The following is a 21,020-nucleotide window of genomic DNA, read 5'->3' on the forward strand; positions in this document are numbered from 1 at the left end:
GGTTTCAGCAAGCCACCTGGCTCGTGCTGTCTCTCCAACTTGCTCACCACATTCACTTACTCACAGCAGCCTCCCAGCAGGAAGGGTGAGAACAGCCGGCTTCCCCACAGCCCATGCAGGGAACAAAGCCCTGCTTTCCCTGGATGCTCCCAGCCAGGAGCTGTGCCAAGGTGAACAGTACTTCAAGATACTCAGGCATTTAACACAACTTTTTTTTTTTTTTAAAAAGTTACAAATCTTTTAATAAAATTCATTATAAGTTACAGTTTCCCAGAGAACAGGCTCCAGTGTATAAAATGGGAGACAGGCTGGGAGGAGCAGGGGAAGCACCAACAGGAACATCTTTCCCCACAGGAAAGAAGAAGGAGGGACAGAAAGGTTCTGACAAACATTTATTGGGGGGGGAACCATAACCCTCTAAGAGTAGACCAGTGATGTAGAAAGACATTAGTCCATGTCCCTCTGTTCCTCCACCCTCCCACATCCTTATCCCCAAAGGCAAACACATACAACAAGTCCTGTTTAAGTCACATATTTTAACAGATCCAGGCAGACGTCAGTTCCCAGCAAGTCTGAAGACATTAATCTTCTGTGGCCCAGGGTGCCAGCAGGGATTTTTGAGAAGCCAAGAGACAGCCTCCTCTCAATACAGGTCCTTGAGACTACACTGGGCACGGTGGCACAGTGTCCTGGCTCATGTTTGATGAAGCAAGCCAAAGGGGCCAGTCCCACATGGCAGTTGAAGTCCCTTCTGCAGGATCTTTGTGGGGCGGACAGTGCAGTCCTCAGCATGCTGCACAGAGAGAGCGGGGCCAGCTGGCCCCAGCCCACAGAGCCAAGCAACAAGAACCAACAGCATACACAGGTGAAGGAGGGGTGACAGCAGGTTCAGAGCCCTCCCATCAGCGAAAGGCCAGCACACAGAGCAGCTGAAAGCTTGATACCGAGATGAAGAGCTGAAATGAAGCTGCTTCCCTACACGGGCTTTGTGGGACCCTCCACCAGCCAGGTCCTCTCACACAGCACAGGCATCTCTCCACTCAGGTCCTCCATCCAGCCCATAAGGCACTGGGGCTGGGCAGGCAACCAGCCAGCGAGATTCCACTTCCCTACTGTGCTGTGGGGGGAAGATGGACACACGGAGAGAGGTGAAATCCAGCCAGATGGATTAAACAGCACAGAGGAGCTTGGCCACCTGTGTTTGCACATGAGGAGGTGGCGGCTGTCACTCCAGGACAGCCATGAGGAGATGCAGTTCTCGAAAGGCACTACCATGACGGCCACTGAGCCCAGACTTGTTCTTGACAATGTTGCTAATGTTTTTCAGCTGCTTGTAGCACAGCTTGCACTTATGGAGCCTGCAAAAAATAGACAGTAGACACAGCATGAATCCTCAGCTGCTTAAGAGATCTGTTTGTTCCTGTAGTGCCAAAGATGCAACTCAAGCACGAGAGAAAACACAAGCCCTGCAAATGCCCTGGAAGGGGCTGAAATGTGAGCATGGCTCAGCAGAAACACCACCTATACAGCCAGCATCCTGATGACACAGGAGAATGGCATCCACATAAGGGCTCTTTCACTCCTCTTTTCTCCTTTGGCAGTAAAGTCCAGGCAGAAAGGAGGTGCTGGTTTTTGGAGTGCCAATTCTCAGAGCAGAGATATCCTGTGAATGAACTGGAAATCCAGGGCCCAGCTGACAACTCAAGTGTGTCTTGTGAGGTAGAGGGTGTAGCCACAGGGTGGTTTTACTCCTGACAAACTTTGTTTAGGTATGATTACTGAGTCACAGTGACAGAAGGAAAAGCAGTCCTTGGTCTTTTTCTCAGAGCAAGAGGGTTTGATGTTTGCAGACAAAAGGGAAGGCAAGCCCAGTCTAGTACCAAAGCCTCAATGGCGAGGAGCAAAGCTCACCCAAGAGAAAGGCTGATTCCAAAAGGGAGCAAGTGGAGGTAAGTGCCTCACCTTTCCTCTCTAGTGATGTCCACTCCAACAGAAGGTGGTGCAGCAAGGATGTCTGTGATCAGTGGCAGGAATCTCTGGAGAATGAGTTTCAGGGAGGTGCAACCAGTCTGCACATAACTGAAAGACAAACAGAATCACGTCCCACTTGAATTTCATTCCTTTCCTCCCAGTACAAAGCCCTCACTCACAACCAGTCACTGGGGATAATCTACTCAAATGACCCCCCTCTACCACCTGTAATCTGATAAGGAGAGCAACAGCCAAGTACCAACATGGTCTTGGTTCAAGTCAAGACTGACAAAGTGTGCCCTTTCAAAAGGTCCTGGCATATACCCTGCTAAGGGGGACCTTTCTGCTCAAGAGCAGAGATGTCTTGCTGAGGGGACTTGGAAGGAGCCTCTCTTCCAGTAGGAAGGAAGGGCAGAAACTCCATCTTAAGAGAGAGGCTGCATTTTTTTGCCACCTAATGATGAGGTTCAAAGCAATCTTCCAAGTGACCCCAAGGCTGTTGCAGGACTTCATTCTCCTTGTCCCAAATCAACAGTTTCATTCCCATCAGTCCGCAGAGCCCACTTGTTCTACATTGATTTGACCCCTCCTGGCTGCCAGAGCTGCCTTCAGTCCAACACACCTACGCTAAATCTCAATATCCTGCTCTTCTTGCCCATGCATACTTTCCATATCTTTTCCTACACACGCTTGGCAATCCCATTGCTCTTTTCCAGGCATCGTATCAGCATTATACTGTATCTGCTGTGATTTTTCAGAACTTTCTTTCAGCTACAAAATACCCAGTGGAGCTCTCCTATGAATACCCACATCTTGTCCCCCAAGCACACCATGTTCTTGGGGCCTCACCTTTCGTATTTACTTTGGAGTAGCTTCTCTATCTGTGGCAGGACTATAGTACACAAATCCAGCTTCCAGAGAGACCTGAAAAGAAAAGGACACATTCTGAGAGCAGAGACTGAGGCTTTACAAGGCTGAGTCGACACATGCTTTCTGGCAAAAAAGCCCAGGCAGCAGCACTCAAGTTTACTGAGCAAGTTCACCGACTCCCCCTTGTGATAGAAAGTGGCAAGTTCTGACAGCAGAATCACTTTATGAAGCCCTAAGACTTTGATTTGCCTTGTGAGACATCATTTGCCTACAGAAAAGGCCCCATACAACTCCAGCAGTTCCTGGCACTGCAGACTTGAAGATCTGACTACAAGGACATGCATTTCATGCTGCCATGGCCCACTGGACACGAGGCAGGTAGAATGCAGCACTCTCAACGCTCAGCCAGGTGGCTCTCAGGTATCCCAGGGGCTGCCCCCACCCAGGACTCACGCTTTCTGGTTGACAATATTCAAGAGGTCCACGACAACAGACAGATCGTTGATTGCCACTGCAGAGTCCACAGAGTTCTGAGAGAGAAGGGGAAGAAGTAGTCTATTGTAAAGCTCAAACTGGCTAGACTAAAGCAATTAATATCAAGTGCCACTTTTCAAAAACAAGGTAGAGGAAACGTGGAGTTGGCTAGGGAAGAAAAGATAAGTCTTGCACGAGAAAGTTTTCTCCTTGTTTCTTTGTGACCATTCAAGCGTAGGTGGGACATAGCAGCACTCTGTGGTGCACCCCTGGGCACAAAAGCTGTGAGACCCTGCATTTTGTGTAAGAGGCAGAATCAGCCCCAGACAAGCCAAAAGAGCTGTTCACTTGCTCCCCTCATAAGCCTTAGGTATCTCCACATCCTTGCCTTGATGTCACCGGTGCTCCATGCAGCCCGCACAGTATCCAGATTCTTGTGGCGGCTAGTGAGTACCACACACATGGTCTCATGGCCTTTCCTTATCTGGGACATGGCTTCCTCATCCACGAGCTCAGTCTGGCTTTGGTTTTTCACAGCCTGAAAGTACAGACACCAATGGAGGAGCGATAACAGAGCAGGATGGCACAGAAGGGTAGGAGCTTTCTCTGGCCTAGGTGAGAGCCAATTTTGGTGTACAAAGGGACAGGAAACACTGACTTCCTTGCAGATTGTTTTATAAACATTTTGAAATGGAAGCATTCAATTTGTTCCAATTTCAGCTACTTCCCTTTTGCATCTCCTACTGTGTCAATCACAAACATGTTTGAAGCTTTGGAAAAACTCTCAAAATTGAAAAAAGTGAATTAAAAGTGAGGTTTCAAAACCAGTATGTTTTGATGAAGAAATGTTTTCATGCAAACCCTGTTTTTTTACATGAAATGTTCATCTGAAATCAACAAATTTTATTACAAAACATAAATCTTGCACAATTTATTAGACTCTCAAATTGATTCCCACCCACACCATGCTGGAATCTCTCTTCCTCTGCTCACATTTAGAGTTTGGGCTCATGAGGATGCTCTGGTCCTTTTCCCTTTTTGGGACAAGGAATACCCTCCTGAGCAAGGCCAAGAGGCCTCCAAGACACAACAGGGAAAGAATCTGGAAATAATTATGTATGTGTAATGGCAGACACCAATTTTCTAAATGAATCACTGTCTAGCATGTGGAATTGTTCAGTGTCTTTGTCTCATCCCTTACTCTCTGCTTTGATAATACATTCTTCGTGAGCATGGATCAACGCTGCTGTGTTCACATCAGCCTGCTGTCATCTGCAATGGGGGCTGGGTCCAGGTGCTAATTCCACAGTCAAAGCAGATGGGAAGCACCAAGTGAGCAGAGGGAGAGCAGGAGGTAACATGTTCTCATTCAGTACTGAGGACTGCAGGTTGCAGAAACCACATATGACAGTCTTCTGCACCTCAGAGAATCCCCTTTCTGATGCCACCCAACACAGACAGTGTCTGTAAACTTTTGTCCAGACACACTTACTGGTAGAAAGTCAGATGCCTTCAAGCCAATGGGCTCATTCCTGGCTGCAGGAATCACTGACGGCTCTGTTCTTGTCAAAGGAGTTGAGGAGGCAATAGGTGGCCTCTGAACAGGATCAGGCTGCAGGAGAAATTGGGATAACAGCTCTAGCAGCAACAATCTGGCCCTAGTCTGATGTGCTTTTTTCCTGACCCACTTTCCTCTCACAGCAGGGTCCTAATGCAGAAGCAGTCTCCAATTTGCTAGCATGGTTTAAGAGGCAATAAAGTATCTCTCAGGTAGACGCCAAGATGCAATTAAGGTTTGCAAAGAAAACAGAGATGCCCCAACAGAACTGTCAAGTGCTGTCATTATCAGCATCTAAAATTAGGGCAATGGGCCCATGGCCAGCCTGAAGACGAAGAGAGAATTCTTAAGCAGCCAGTATAATGTATCCTGGCCCATCAGCTGCTTGTGATTTTGGCTACAAAATAGCCTCAGGTCAAGCACTTGCAGAAATCTGGCAATTGATTCTCTTCAGAGTGCCCTAATTTTGAGGTCCAAGGACCACTTACAGTGGTGTTTCACTGTAAGTGTAAGAAGTGAACAAAAGCAATAGAGCCATTGCCTGTTGGAGGCTTGGCCTTCATTCTACTGCTCAGGCAAGACACATGGCAGGGCAAAGACTGAAGCTTTTACGGCTCTTCAGTAAAGCAATCAGCTTCGTTAGAAATCGTAATGTCTCCAGCACTCACATATCTTTCACAGCTATTAACAGATCATACAGTACATACAAGTTCTTGCTTTGGCAACGGGGTCTGGACATCCACAGCTTGGCTGGATTTCAATGCTTCCTTTGCAGTTACGGGCTCTACCAAGTGGAAAGAAGTGGGAACACAGAAACCAATTATTCCTTTCAAGGGAAGCTGTGAGCAAAGGTTCTGTATAGCTAGACTACAAGTAGTCTTTTCTGCAGGCATGCAGCTCTCCCTCTTTTGAAGGCCATTAACCCCATTCCCACCAAGGGATCATTTTCATACTCACCATCCTCAGGAGGGGCTGGAAAGGGCTCGTTGTTTCGAGGAGGAGTTCGACCTACAGAAAGAGAGAAAAAAAACAAACAAAGGAGCATTCAAGGCTACAGATTAGTGATAGGTCAACCTTGGAGCTGGGAGATCTCCAACAACTCCACAGATTAGGGCAATCAGTGATACAGCAAGCAGAGTTATCTCCTTCAGGCCTTGATGCTATTGTTGAGTTTAGCCAAAGGCTTTCAGCCTTCATGGATGGGAGGGACAAAACTGACCCGTGTAGTTCGTTGCTGCTGTAGAGGTGTGAAGCACAAGAAAAGGCACTGTCACAACATATTATATTAGAAAAAAATTCACCTCCTGCTAAATTGATTTACAGAAGTAAATCGAAATAATGACCATTAATTCCTTAGAAAGAGTATCTCATTTTTCTCATTTACATAAAAATGAGATACAGGCATTGCACTATGCCTCCTAAACAACAATCTCTGCTTTAAAAAAAACATTTTGCCTTTCCTTCTTTAACGGAGACTGCTAATTTTATACATATCAAAATTCTAAGTTAATAAAGATCCCATAACACAGTAGTCCTTTCTAATCAGGACAGGAAGGCAGCATGCTTAGAGTGGAGCTCTGGATTCTGAGCCAGGCTTTGACCAGACATCACTGCACCCTAGTAAAGGCGCCACCTTCCAGCAGTTCACCAACATGATCTGTGGTTCAGAGTCCAAACACAGAATATTGAAGTTTTCTAAACTCTCCCAGTCACAGGCGAAGCCTCTATTATAGTAAGCCAAAGCTCACCTCTGCTGAACCAGTTTAGCGCCTACAGCTCTAATCCAAACAACACTCAAAAGCACAATAAACCCTGGTACTGACAGATAGCGTTCTTGGGCTGGAAGATCTCTTTGTAATCCTCCGGGTTCTGGATCTCAGCCTTTGATTCCTTCTCATCCCGGTCATCTTCACTGCTGGGACTGCGCCTCTCGCTCTCTGAGTTGTGCTTCACTCTGCTGTGGAAAAAGAGATGCTGTCAAGGACAAGTCATATGGACTGCGTCAGAGAGAGCAAGAGCACTAATCTCCTTGTACATTTCCTTAAAATCTTGAAATTCAACAAGCCAGCAGATTCCCTTACCTTTGAGGTTTGCTGCAGCTAGTTGAGGGCCTGTCATAGATGCGGCGAAGGGAGGACCCTGTGGGGGTAGGTGGCACAAGAGGCTCGTCGTCCCTGATCAGCCCATGAGGAATGGAACCCGACTTTGTGACTCTGCTGAGATCCACAACGAAGGAAGAGACTGTGCTTTGCGCAAAGGAAACTCCTATCTGCAGAGGCAAAAGATCAAGGTCATTCACCAGGGAGCAGGATGCACGCCAGCTTTTTGAGAACAGGCATGATAGAGTGACCCTGAGCGACCGTTCTTGAGAATTTCTCAGTTCAGTGCTTTAGCTTTTTTAATTTGGAGATCCCAAGGTTTTATGAAAGGCTATGATAAAACTTTTGCCAAGCATAGTTTCTAAATACTGGGCAAACCAAGCCCCAGTTCTTTCCTCCAGAAGCCAAAGAGAGACAAAGTGGAGCAGGACGCTGCTGAAAGCAAAAGCACACAAGCTCTGTCTAAGTACCAGGTGCATTGCAAGCCCTGGCCACTTATAGTCAGACATAAGCTTAAAGGTCAGAAGGCCTGCAAGGAGGCAGGGGGATTTTATCTCATGTTTCACAGCTGCCTCCCCCACTCCTCAGGACCAGTGGCTTACCAGCTGGTTGTTGCAGATAGATAAGTCAGCTACTTTTCCCCAGTTCACCAAGACCACATCAAAACAGCGCTCAGGCTCCCAGCCGTACACACGCAGTGAATCCTGGAAGCCACTATACAAGCAGCAGCCATCTGGGTTGAAGAGCACACATCTGGGAGGAAGGCAGGTGGAGAATTAGGCACAGCTTCCCAACCTTGCTCCATCCCACAAGGACCCCAGGGCTGTATATCCCTGACTTCACTGAACACCTCCAGCCCCATTTCTAACAATGAACCTACCAATCTGGTGTTCACCTGTGCAACCTGGTGGGCTTGTGCAACATCTCCAGCAGCTCAAACTTCTCCCCAGTAAAGTCTCTTTCAGGAAATCCTCCCTTCACCCCCACTTTAGTCTCTGCCTAGTACACTGCAGTAGGCATTTAATATACCTGACAGGGGTAGCCTCCTCTTCAATACAGCTCACAACTTGAAACTTCTCCAAGTCCCAGAACCGAACAGTCCTGTACACACAACAGAACAAGAATCATCACTCATCCCTCTAGAAATCTGCTGTAGGATCCAGTATTGAAATAATATGGTAATAGCTGGAATGACTTTCGCTGTTGTGCACCTATGATGAACCTACATAGAAGGCCAGTCTAGCTAAGATCTGTGAATCCAGCCACAGATGCTGAGGCTCTAAATACAGATAAGTATTTAGAGCTGACCCAGAGCTAAGAGGACACCCCGCTAGCTGAGCAGGACTGCTTGCAGTTCAGATAGGATGTCAGTTAGATGCTTGAGGCTATCGCATTGTTTTCTAGCGTAGTAGAAGGTGCCATAAATTTTGGATGAGAAGGCAAGATCTCCATGTTCTGCACATCACATCTGCTGGCTAGATGTCAGGCAATGGCAGGTTTGAGTTGTGCGACATTCCTATTTTCCACATTCCTAAAAGGAAAGGCATCGGGAAAGGGAACCGGCACGTACAATTCCCTTCTTTCTCCCTCCCCTTATGTACCTGTCAGAGCTGCCGGAAGCCAAAAGGTATTCGTTGGGATGGAATTCAACAACGTTTACTGGGCCCGTATGTCCAGTAAACTCAAACATTATCTTCCCAGCAGCCAGATCCCACAGCTGGAAGAAGAACAAAGACTCTTGAAAAGATTTAGTGTTAGAGAATCCCAATACACTTCAGATTTCCTTGTACTGGCAACCTTCTAATGCTTCTCCCCCTCCAAGAACAGACTCAAGTTTCTCAAAGAAAGCAATGATCAGGGAAGGAGTACCATCTCAGTCATTTAAGGCTGAACGTTTGTTTGGTTTTTTGTTTTTTTTTTTTTTTTTGTTTTTTTTTTTTCTCTCCGCATTTTCTTTTAAATTTTCCATTTAATTTGTCCCCTATAAGTTTCTGGTTTATATTTAGAGACTAGGATAAAATACACCAGTTCCACCTGTCCCCACAGATTATATCTTAAAAGCAAACAAACAAAAATCCAAAAGCTCTGAATCCCTTAGCAATTCATTCTTCCTGTGCTCTAGTCTCCACTGAAAAATCCAGAGTGAAATGACTGGTCAGTTTATTTCATGTGAAGCTGAAAACAAAAATCAGTCCTTTGCCCGCATTCCTCCATACCACATCTGAAACAACTGAAGTCACTGCTTCAGTCAATACTTTTCCAAATTCCTTCTTTGCTCTGCTCAGTCCTGACAGCAATTTTCAGACTGATAATCATGTGCAATGTGCATAATAACACACTCCTAGTGAATTAACTGAGCAGAACCAGAAACTGGTATGGTGAAGCAACATGCTGTGGACAACTCATTCTGTAACATTTACTGAGATGACCGAGGCCAGCGTTCAGGTATCACAACTCTACCACCATCAAAACTTGAGCTTTCATGTTCATAGCGCCAACATGTCTGTTGGATAAGTGCATTTCAACACATGCAGCTCTTTTCTGGATGTTGTGGGCCACTGGACATGATCCTTATAAACAAACTGGTCCCTGCAAAGCCACAGGGCTCAGCCAGCTGCCTAATGAACTAAAGGTGTTTATGAGCAAGTGCTGTTAATGCCTGGGAAAAAGACGATCCCAGCATTCCTATGTGTCACGAGCACATAAGGAGAGTGTCACAATAAATTACCTTTACACTGTGATCATCAGCAGCAGAGGCTAACCATTTCCCATCAGGACTAAAGCGGAGACATCGAACTGCTTCTGTGTGACCCTGAAATGAGAAAAACAAATAGTATTTTCTCTCTTTTTTTTTTTTTCCCCTTCCTTTAGAGGGAATTCTGGATTTTGTCTTTCAATCCTATAAAATATAAAAAAATAAAATCAGTAACTGTTTCACAGAGTCCACAGCTCACAAAACACTAAACACACTCAAGAGCTACACCCATCCACACTAAAGGCATGTAATCTCTTGTCTAGACACTTCTGGCATCAGTTTAGTATGTAAATACAGATCTGGCTTAATTAATAAGAATCAAATTTAAATTACACAGATTTACAGGTGGTCAGATAGAAGTGCTGTGCCATTAAGTTGGTTTCTAAATGAAATTAATATACAGCAAGTTCTTTGGGTAGAAAGAGGCCCCAAGAATAGAACCATCTTATTACAGTGGGGACTTGCATGGTAATATCAGTCACAGTATAAGAAACTCATGGATGCTCTCCATCCCCCACTGAAGCCAACCAGACTACAGTACATGAACTCCTATGATATCCATTTCATATTCCCATACAGTTCACAGAGGCCTGCGGACATTTGCCAGGCCACTTCACAAATTGTACAGATCCTATTTTCATACTGGAAAACTAGGAAGTTAATTGTACATAATCACTTCAAGGTTTGCTCATAAGTTCTCAACAGAAATCTTTCTCCCATCTTCGCCTGAAAACTAATGAAGCATTTTACCTTGTACCTGAAGACACAGCCTTTTCTTCTCACATCCCAGAGCTACAGGGAAGAAAAGCAAACAGAAGATATGCTTAGAGCAGTATGTGGGGAGCCCAAGGGTCCCTTCAGAAAAAGAGCTCTCCCTGTCACCAAGCAGATAGACACTGCAGAATGAAAACACTGAAGGGGCTGCTGAACCCCTGTTTGCTTCAGGGGTATTTCCTAACCTAATTCCCCAAGTGAGAATCACTTCTGTAAGGTATTTCTTACTACAGAAGCTCAGTTCCTACAGTCAAATACCAGTCTGATGAAGCAGATGCAATCCACAGCAATCAGGACATCTGCGCTTGCTGACATCAGGTCTCAGCTGGCACCTTACTCGGAGCCACATTCCACAACAGAGAAATCACACTCATGAGCTACCACATGGACAAATTTCACAAGCACTCACAAATACACCTGCCCACACACATGGAAATGATGATATACAGCATCTACCAACAGCTTGGCACAGAACATGTTCTGGCATTCTTCAAAACAAAGATACTGCAAGTAAAGAGGGCAATCTCTAAGAGAAGCTGGGTCTTACCTTAATGTTTGTGTCCAAAGAGCCAGATGCCACAAAGCTTCCGAAAGGATGGAAATCAAGGCTGCAGATATTCGCTTTGTGACCGAGTAAGGTACGAAGAACTGGGAAAAGGAGCAGCAGAGCACATGGTAATACAACATACATTAGACATGCTATATATCGGTTATTCATCTGTACACATTATTTTATGGAAATGGTTCTGACTTTACCCTTGCAATGCAAAGAAACAGCAATAGAGGGCCCATCTTCAATGATCTTAATGAAAGTCCTGTCCTTAGGTGTGGAAACTATGAATAAAACTCCAAAGGTCTCCATTCTGAAAATAAAACTAAAAAGCCACGCCTTGAGGCAGCTGTCAGGCAGTTTATCTTTCCACTTGTTACAAAGAGAGCAAAATGGGGGGGGGGCAGGGGGCCAGTTTTAGCCAGGAAGTGAAAGGGACATTTGATCGCCTGCATCATTCACCTTGCAGCTGTTAGACAGACCCTTTCCCGGGACTCTGCACTCCCATCCAGGCACAAGCCTGACTTCTACCTCTTAGGTTCAAATATTTGCCCTGGACTCCTTCAATTGCCCCTTGCAAGAGGTATACCAAAGACCAGGGAAGGACACTTAGGAAGCATGAGACAAAGAAATGATCACAGTGTTTCAGCAAGTCATCAACCAAGTAACATTCCCTGTAATTCTGGAAACCAGAAAGAACCAGTGGAACTGGTACACCCTATCTCTGAAAGCAGAGACGAATGCAGACCTCAACTTCGAGGATGAAAAATTGCTCAGATAACAAGGGCAACCTCTCTCCATCATCTGTCATCTGGAACAGCGATGATTCCCCTGGCAGAAAATGGCTCTTGTGCCAGACCTGGAGTGGTCACTTGGACAGACACTGGCTCATAGGTCTCCTAATAAATTCAGTTTCAGATCAGTTACACTCCACTGGTAGAGCCAAACTATTTTATAACTTAACTGATTCTAACTGTCTGAATGACAAAAGTGCTTTTTATTATTTTTGCCACCTGCTGTTTGCCTTCTTAGCTCAGACAGCACAAGTCTATTTGCATTACACATTCTTTCTATGAACCTTTCTATAGGTAGCAACTATAAGAAATATTCAGTCATTTTATGGTATTCCTGATGGAATGCACTCAAGTGATTCATGATACCTTTGCAAACTTGTTCTAGGATTTGAGACAAGTGCAATAAATAAAGCATGACTCAACAGTTGGCCTTTAAAGGATCAGAGCTCGATGAGTTCATAGCTTTAACTATTTATTAAAAATTAGGTCTTTGTCTATTTATATGGCTATGCAAGAGCAGAAGAGGAGAAAAATCACTTGAGCAAAAAAAGAAAAGTTAGAACCCAAGAACGAGAACAAGAGGTCAGCAAGCGGGGGATTCCTGGACTTGTGCAGAACCTAATATATACTTAGAACTTCCAATCTGATTTTAGATCCTTTTTTTAAGGTTGACAATTTTAAGCTGAGACTCTGAATACAAATGCTATACATCTAGTTACTCTATACATGCATGGAACCTGATTGGAATACAGATTGCAACACACGTGGGTCAAAACCTAGAAACTAGTTCCTCAAATCAGTCTCCACAATACATATACAAATTTTTGCTCAAGCGTGCATACACAGCTCTACAGTCTCAGCAGGAAGTGCATAAAAGCCCTCTAAGAGGGATGGAAATTAAGATGAAAACGATGCCAGGCTCCCGTTCCTTCTTAAGTTGAGAACCTTCTGGGTCAGCATAGGTATTAAGCATAAGGATACTCCAAAAAGTGTACATTAACAGAAGTGAAAACTCATGGAAACATACTTTTGGCAGCTTCCAGGTCCCAAACTCGAATGGACCCTGACTGGGACCCTGCAACAATGAGTTCCTCATTTGTATTGATCTGTAGGCTCTCAATGGGCGTTGTATGGCCTGTCAAGCTCTGCAAAGAAAAACCACAAGTCACAATCAACAGCTACTGACACAGCCCTGTCCTCAGTGCCATTGTTCATACTCAATTCGCAAGTAAAGTATTTAGCCATGAGCTGGGGCTACCCGGTTGTGCCACTGATCCTTTTCCCTCATCATCTACCAGTATGGTAGAGCATCCTAAAGACCATCACTGCATATAGCACCGTGCACGTATCTTCCACGTTATCCCACTTTCTGGGGCATGCTGACTAATTTTTAAAGGATGCATCAACATGGGTACTTAAACATTAGGTGCGGATGCCCAGACAAGGTTGACACATGCTTACATTATAAAATTATGCTGTGCAAGTGCAATGGAACTGTGTTTGCTCTAAATGGGTCATGTAACTGTCATGAACCGGTTACAAAAATCAAAGCAAGAGCAAAAGTAAGGCTACTTCGAAACCTTCACATAAACAAGGAGCCATATGTTGCTGCCAGCAATGGGTGTCACAGTGATAACATGGTGCTATTACTGAAATATTAACTTGAGGCATAAGGTAGTAATTCACAGATACACAGTGCCCTTTCATCCTTGAGCACCTAAAAGCTTACAAATTACGTAAGTATTTTGAAAAGGCCAGTATTTAATTAAAACACAACAATATTTAAAAGTAGCTCTAGAAAAACAATACCACTATTGCAGACTTTTTGCTTGTCAATTAAGCAATAGTCTATGCTTTACTCCATCCTCAAACAGGTCTTTTTAAATAGCTAAGCTAGCTCTGTGCCTCCCACACACGTACAGAGGCTGGGAACGTCACTTGAAAGCTGCCTGTTCTGATGGGGCTTTTCTTAGGATTTCACATGCAACTGAAATCCTCTACATACTCTACAGCTGCAACTGTCACTGCTTAGTGAGAAACAGAGCTCAAACTTGAACCAAGTCACAATGCTCCTTGAGAAGTTCCTCTTTTCCCCTCTTCCCCAACACGTAAACATCTGGAATCCTAAAAATATAAACACTAAAGATGAATTTCAGAGGACAAAATATACAGCACAACCCCAAAAATCAAGATTCTTTTGACATACAAGAACGGCACAAGTCCTCAGCAGCTCCAGTCAGTCCCTGCCCCTCAGAAACACCAGCTTCTAACATCTGTGGTTCCCAGGAAGCACAGGAGAGCTACAGCTCTCTGCACCCACATAAAAGGTACAAAGATATTTAGTCCTTCAACCTTCTTGTGGAAGGCAATACTCTGTTTTCAAACTACTGCTATGGCACCACCAAGAGACTGGAAAGTCACAGCTTAACTATGCTATGCAAGAAGCACAGCACTGCTAAAGGTGAGCAACGCCTTTTGCACCCATTTCAACCTCTTTATACTTGACCTCAGTAAATTAATAGAAAAATAAAGCAGACATATTCTCCTTTTAGCCTTTTTGACCCTACTTTCCCAATTTCTTCCTCACAAGGTTCACACTGGCTAGAGAAATGCCTTCCACAACACATTATTGTGCTGTTAATTAAACAAGTGATAAGGGACACTTGCTAAAGACAACACCCACTTAAAGCAAAAGCAATGCAGGACAGACATCTGTTAAATATATTTACGGTGGGCTTTAGCAATCATACTGTCATAAACCTCCTTCTAACATGCTGCGCCCAGCATTACTCTTCCCCAGCCTACAGGCAAGTTAGCAAACTACTCTGACAAACTTTGTGCTGACAGTTAGTGACTGTGGGACAGGTGGGAATGCATCCTGCTGGGGATGTTTCCTGCTATGAGGGCAAACTCCAGGGTATAAAACTGGCCCCTGTAGCTTGCACTACAGAACTACCTAATCTCATACAAAACTCTGCATTTAATTATCTGTAGCCTGGTAACGGAAGGCACAATACTCATTATCTGAGCAAGCACTGGCCCAGCTGAAGCAGCCATCCACCCCAGTTTCCCTCTGGAGCAGTGGTCTCACCAGTTACCAAATTCTGTCCCTATCTTTAGCTAGAATCCAGTCACCCAGCTTTGTGTTGGTAAACTCTTTTCACAAGTCCCACAGGCTACAACTCAACAATCATTCCCCTCATTCCCTACCCTCCATATCTCAGAATTAATGTTCCCATCCCCCAAAAGTTGAAAAGAGGCCTCTTCTTACCATGATGCAGTTAGGCTTGTTAACTGACCATATGTTGACCCGACAGTCATCTCCTCCAGTTGCCAGCAGCCGGCCTGAACTTTTCCCCAGGACTAGTGAGGATACATTGCTGCTGTGAGCCGTGATCTCTTCTGCGCAAAACAAAGCAAATGGTTATTACAGACTAGTATAACAATTTTCCATGCCATCCCTCCCAAAGGACTAAAACAATATTCTTCGTCCAGAAAAACTTTCCAGTTTCCACTGGACAAGCTGCAGCAGCCAACAGTTCAGATAAGAAGTCACACTATTATCTTGCTTGAAACAGTCCTTCTTGGCTCTGCCTGTTGTACTTAAGACATTTGCTGACCAAGCTTCACAACTCCAGTGCTCATGTGGCTTACAAAAAGCATATTCTATCACTAGCAGCAACTCAGTAGCTTTTAAAGATTTGCTCAACTGTGGCAACCTGCTCACAGAAGCTGCTTTACCTTCTGTACCCGGGTGGGTCTCAGTAAGCCGAGCTGTCTGAGAAGCTGCAATAATATGCAGCTTCTATATTCTAGAAAGCAGCAGCAGACTGTCCAGCCTGAGAGGAACTGGCACTGGCAGATTAGCAGCAGTACAGTTTGTTACCTCACACAGAAAAAAAGTCAGACTCAGCAGCAGGGATAGGTGGAGCTCCCTTCTCTGAGCTTTGGCAGAGGCTTTGCTATGTCCCCACTATGTAACACAGGTGAAACTTAGCAATGCAAAGCGTGAAACTGTGACAAAGGAAGGATGACTATATATCCAAAAGTGCACAAAAGAACAAATGCGATCAATACTAAAAGACTTAAAAAACTGGGGGCTGAGGGGAAGCTCTGACGCTGAGAGGGCTTTGCAATGACAGAACTCCAAGGAAGGCTCATCATAAAGAAACAAGTTTGGGGCAAAAGAGAAGCCAAATGAGCATCTTTGCTTCGACATCTAATTTTCACAGTGGATTTTTAAATCCACTCAAATTTTTGGCAGATGTATTTACCAATTTCTTCCTCTTACAGTTCTCCTCTTTGAAAGTTCATGGGATTTGCCTGCCTAATAGTTATGAAACTTGTTTGTAAAAAGGCTAGGTAGCAATCAATTCAGCTTTCGTTCGGATTGTTTCGGTGGGAGAAGCAATTTGATCACTTTACACGCAACACTAACCCAAAAGGATATTAGATGGCTGCAATAATAATTACAGGTACTTTGATCTCAAGCTCTCAGAGTGCTTTTTTGAAAGCAGAACTGCGCAACTTTCACTTTAGCTGGAGAAACACCTTTCAAATTACAAAGGTAACTGGACTGTAAATTAAATGAGAAGGGCAAATCTGAAAATATGCTTGTATTGTGTTGAAAGACCAGTCTTCCGTATGACAATGCTGAAGTAAAGTACGTATGTATACACAGACTTGAAGGTAACAAACAGTACAATTAGTATTAATAGACCAAATCACTAGTTAAAATTGAAAGGATAGATGCTGAGCATTGCTGTTGAAATGAGCACGTCAGCAGCTCCACTTTTTCCCTCCTCTTGATTTCGTTCTTAATAATATATTGTAAGTTTAAAAGTCATTGCTGAAGCATTCAACCCTCTGTTCCTAAAAGCCAGGTTATACCCTGATGCCAGCCTTGGCCAGATAGCATCACCCTCTCCCTCGGTGAAGTGCCAGTTTCCTTAAACCCACATTTTTTTTTTTAATGCAGTATTCATCACCAGATATCACCCACCAGCTCAGTAATACTAAGCTCCTAATTAGCATCGCCAAAACATTTCTAACATTCAGAACGCTTCTTGCTCTAAAGAGGATGCTAAGATGGGGCAGAGCCTAGCAAAAATGAAGATCAAGAACTTCTGCTCACTTAAAAAAGAACAGAGATCGATTGACTTCCAGCTTTTCCTATAACTGGAGTTTCAAGGATGGGAAGATAACATAGCTTTCTGCTCAAAAAGATAAGAAATTTCTAAGTCGATTATCTCACCTCCCTCAATGTGTTACCAGTCAAGGATACTGTATTTCTGCTAGCCAATTTCTAGACCTCAAGTCACTGGTCTAAAGCTTGCACTTGTGAACAACTGATCACTTCCCATTGCTTCTAAGCATTCCTCAACAGCCCCTATCAAACTACTCATCCGTGACCAGCAAAGCAGCTAGAAATAGATAGTCAGCAACTGTTTACTGCTCCTTCTGAGGAAAAATAATGGATGTAAAAGCAACAGATTCTTACTGTCTCTTGCAAAGCAATTTCAAGAGAATGAGACATACAGGCCCTGCAAAGATCACCTCATCCCTCCTGCGGCAAAGAGCTCAATGCACCTTCTGTAACCGGTGAGCAGCAATGAAGGGCAACCCCAAACAGGCTAATCTGACACCGAGGGAACTTCAGCTGCAGCCTGGGCTCTGAAGGGGGTCTCCATCTTGGTTGTTCTTGTACTACATGAGAGTCATGTGGAGTTAGCTAGAAATTTAGTATAGCATTACAGCAACTAATCAGAAAAAAATCCAGGCTGTGACCCTTTTAAAAGAACAATAGCAAGGCCCTGCCCTACACTATTCCACTATGCTGCTATGCTTTCAAAAAGGATTTCTAGGTGTTAAAAATTCCAGTCAGCAACCTGGAAAGAGGGCCGGGGCACCCACACCCAAGGCAGGGATTAGCTGGTTCCTATCACAAACCGCCTCTTCCAACCCCTTCCAGCTGGGGAAACTCCTCTGCCCTCCCTCGGGAGGGCAGCCCAGCGACACTCACGCAGCTTCCACGCCGTCTTAGTGGTGACGGCCCCGGCCATTTCTCAGCTCGGCGCCTCTCCCACGGGCGGGCCAGAAGCGCCTTCTTCCTCCCAGCGAGGCTCCGCCGCACCGGCCCTGCCTGGGCCGCCGCTCCGCCGGCGCGTCCTACCGGCGCCGAGCCATCCACCCGAGCTTCCCCGGGACCTACTCCTCACCCGCGGCACCGCCCTGCAGGCAAAAAAACACCGGCCGGAGTTACGGCGACGCCCCCACCCCCGCCACGCTGGGCCGGGGAGCGGGAAGGCCGCGCCGAGACGGCGGGCAGGGGGCGGGGGCCCAGCCCGCCGCCCGCCCCGGCCCGGCCGGCAGCGGCACGGGGTGAGGCCTCACCGCTGAGGACCATCACGGTAGCGACGGGCCAGCGGGGAGCCGCTCGGGCGGTGCCGGGGGGCGGGCGGGAAGCCCTCCTCGGGCTCGCCGCAGCCTCACCGGGCCGCCGCAGCCTCACCGGACGATGAGGAGCTGTGGGCGGCGCCCAGAGCTGCCGGGGGGACGCTTGAACGTTGGCTGGCGTCGGGGCTCCCCCGGCCGCCCCGGCTCTACCGGCGGCGGCGGCGGCGGCCCTCGGCCCCCCCTCCCCCCGGCGGCGCCGCCACCACCTGACAACCGGACCCCCACAACAAACCTGGGCCGCGCCCCGCCTCCGCCCGGCCTCTGCCAATCAGAGCCGCCTCTCCCCGGCCAATCCCCGGCGTCGCTGAGCCCCGCCGCGCCGTGCCGGGTGGTTGCCCGGTTTCCGCACGCCGCTCGGCCAATAGGGGCTGAGGGAGGGGCGGTTGCCATAGCGACCGCAGAGCGGCCGGCCATTCGCAACGCAGCTTCTTGGCGGAGCCTTTCAAGCACGGCCAATAGGGAGGGCGGCGCGCTGGAGCTGCCGGGCCACCATTTTGCGGGGCGGAGCTCGGCCTCCCTGAGGGGCGGTGTCGGGGAGCGGGGCCGGGCCCTGCTGCTTTTCCTCGGCCGGCGGGGTGGCTGATAGCGGCCCGTCGCCTGGAGCTTCCGTGGGGGCGGCTGAGAGGTCCTTCCCCGGCCTTCTACCTCGGGGCTCGCCGGCGGCCGAGGCGCTTGCGCCCCTGGGCTGTGGCCGGTGTATCTCCAGGAGGCGATTCCCCTCGCCGGGTGTCACGGGCGCAGCCCTGGCAGGAGCCGATTCCCCTCGCCGGGTGTCACGGGCGCAGCCCTGGCAGGAGCCGGGCTCCCGCGGTTCCCCCTTTCTGTGTCTTTTTGCCTGGCAACGCTAGTATCAGCTCCTCTTGCTCTTGCTGCCCTGGCGAGTCAGGCCCGCCGGGGCCTCGGGTCGATTTTCCTCCCGGTGGAGCCTTGCTGGGTGCTCTCACAGCCTGGCTGAGGTGGAGTCACACCGCTCTACTCTTTCCTCCCTATCTCTGCAGCCAATTACTCCATCAAAAAAGGAAATAAAATGCATTTGATGCTAGTCCTCGATAAGATGCATTAGCTGATCTTTTTGGCAACTGCTACATCCCTAGTGCCTGTAAAAGGATTTTTAAATTAATTTGTTCTGGTGTCTTTTCTAGTATTGAACTAACACTGATGAGTTCATAACCACAGGCTTGCTTGCTCCCTTTTTTCTTTCTTTCTGTTTAGAGATCTTAGGGTTTCCTTTCTCCCCAGTTCCCTGAGGTCCCTCAGTCCTTCAGCAGTTCACGGTCCTTGTGATTTGGAAATTGTTTTGGCTAGTTCCTGAAATTCCTGATGTTCCTTTTCAGTAGTGTGCTCTTATTGGAATACCTCTCTATCTCAAAGAGTGAGCTGTTGGGAGGTTACTCCTTTCCTGGCCTGTTTCTATCTGTGCTAGGTCGCCAAGTTAGCCAAGCATTGACAGAGGGAGGCAGAGCTGTCAGACAGTGTGTTGGTGTGAAAAGGGCTGCTGCTGTTGTTGAATGGCTTGGAACACAACATACTGTCGTGAAACATCTCAGAGCTCCAAAATGGGGAGCTGAGAGGCCCGGGCAGACCCAGGGATTTTCTGTGGTGGGTATCAAACGCTGCAACTGTCTCCCACAGGAGATGCTGAATTCTCTGCTCTCCATTTCTGAGCCTAAAATGGAGTGCATCCTTCAAGCAACACCTAAATTAATGGGCTCTCTATAAGGGTAATTTGGTATACTTTAATGACCTAGGATATTCAGATTAGGCATAATGAGCTAATGGTGGCTTTTGGTTTTAACATTGTGTTCACCTCTTAAAATGTAACAGAAACAAAGCAAGAGAAAATGACTGTTGAAATAAAATAGGCAGTTGGGAGTGGGGGGTGTTTCTCTGTAAAAGCCCTTTAGTGTACCTGTTACACTTAAAATGTACAGCTACCATAAACCAATAAGTTTAATCTGCTCTGGTTCATGCTGTATTTCAGGTGTAATGTCCCTTATTCTGCTGTATCACAGCAAAATAAGTTCCTGCCTTCCCCCAGCTGCAATCAGTATAGCCTTCATTGAAGGTGATCATTAGAGGTTGCTCCTTGAAGACTGTAGCTGTTGGGAACCGTAGGTAGAACCACCATAGGTGTCCATGGTGCCTAATGTACTATAGGTGATGACAGAAATTGTTTCCTAGCAGGTTCAGGGACTTCTATAAATACCAATACATGGCACACACATACTGACTTCCATTTGTGGATCTCAGGGAAAGATTATTAACCAAAATACTTGATTACCTAAAATTTCTTGGATTTGGAATGCTTTTTGGATTTCTCTTGACTTTTTACCCTGTCTGCCGATATTTGTGAATGGAGACATTCAAAGAGAAAAATAAAGATGTTAAAATCCAAAGTTTATCAATTTGCATCTTAGTCTTTCCTGGGTTTTGTAGTTAATAGGTAGCTCTAAATGAGGTCAAAGAATTTTTATATTTGTTGTGAACTCACAAGTTCAAAATCTTTGCTTGGGCTACTTATAAAACCAAATTATAAATTTGTTAAAATATTATTATGTTGGAAAAGAACCAGTATTCCCACATAACCCTGCTCCTGATGTCAGCAGCTTGGGAGCAGGTTTGCGGAAGAAAAGCCCTGCAATCCAGCATGCGTAATTTGTAGCAACTTCTGAAGCAGACCTTAAAGCTAAAGTCTCATTCAGACTTCAGTCTCAAATAT

General features: G+C 46.2%; 1 protein-coding gene across 5 annotated transcripts; it reads right to left on the reverse strand.

The window, feature by feature from the left end:
• Positions 1-274: 274 nt before the first annotated feature.
• KATNB1 (katanin regulatory subunit B1) lies at positions 275-18,599 on the reverse strand. 5 transcript variants are annotated; one of them, XM_082319725.1, is made up of 20 exons: positions 18,534-18,599; positions 17,868-18,076; positions 15,117-15,247; positions 12,873-12,990; positions 11,049-11,149; positions 10,478-10,519; positions 9,701-9,784; positions 8,574-8,689; positions 8,002-8,073; positions 7,575-7,725; positions 6,955-7,142; positions 6,697-6,830; positions 5,831-5,881; positions 5,581-5,657; positions 4,808-4,927; positions 3,704-3,853; positions 3,295-3,371; positions 2,821-2,895; positions 1,963-2,079; positions 275-1,358 (listed from the first exon to the last, which is right to left on the reverse strand). In XM_082319725.1, the coding sequence occupies exons 2-20, from the start codon at positions 17,905-17,907 to the stop codon at positions 1,226-1,228; spliced, it is 1,977 nt and encodes a 658-aa protein (XP_082175851.1). In that variant the 5' UTR covers positions 17,908-18,076; positions 18,534-18,599; the 3' UTR covers positions 275-1,225. The 5 variants fall into 5 exon arrangements, with proteins under 5 accessions (XP_082175851.1, XP_082175852.1, XP_082175850.1 ...); XM_082319726.1 differs by lacking the exon at positions 18,534-18,599 and adding an exon at positions 18,239-18,503 and having other exon boundaries at positions 6,697-6,827; XM_082319724.1 differs by lacking the exon at positions 18,534-18,599 and adding an exon at positions 18,239-18,503.
• Positions 18,600-21,020: the final 2,421 nt, after the last annotated feature.

The sequence above is a fragment of the Platalea leucorodia genome, assembly GCF_965183815.1.
Source record: "Platalea leucorodia genome assembly, chromosome: 8".
In the NCBI taxonomy this organism is placed as follows: Eukaryota; Metazoa; Chordata; class Aves; order Pelecaniformes; family Threskiornithidae; genus Platalea; species Platalea leucorodia.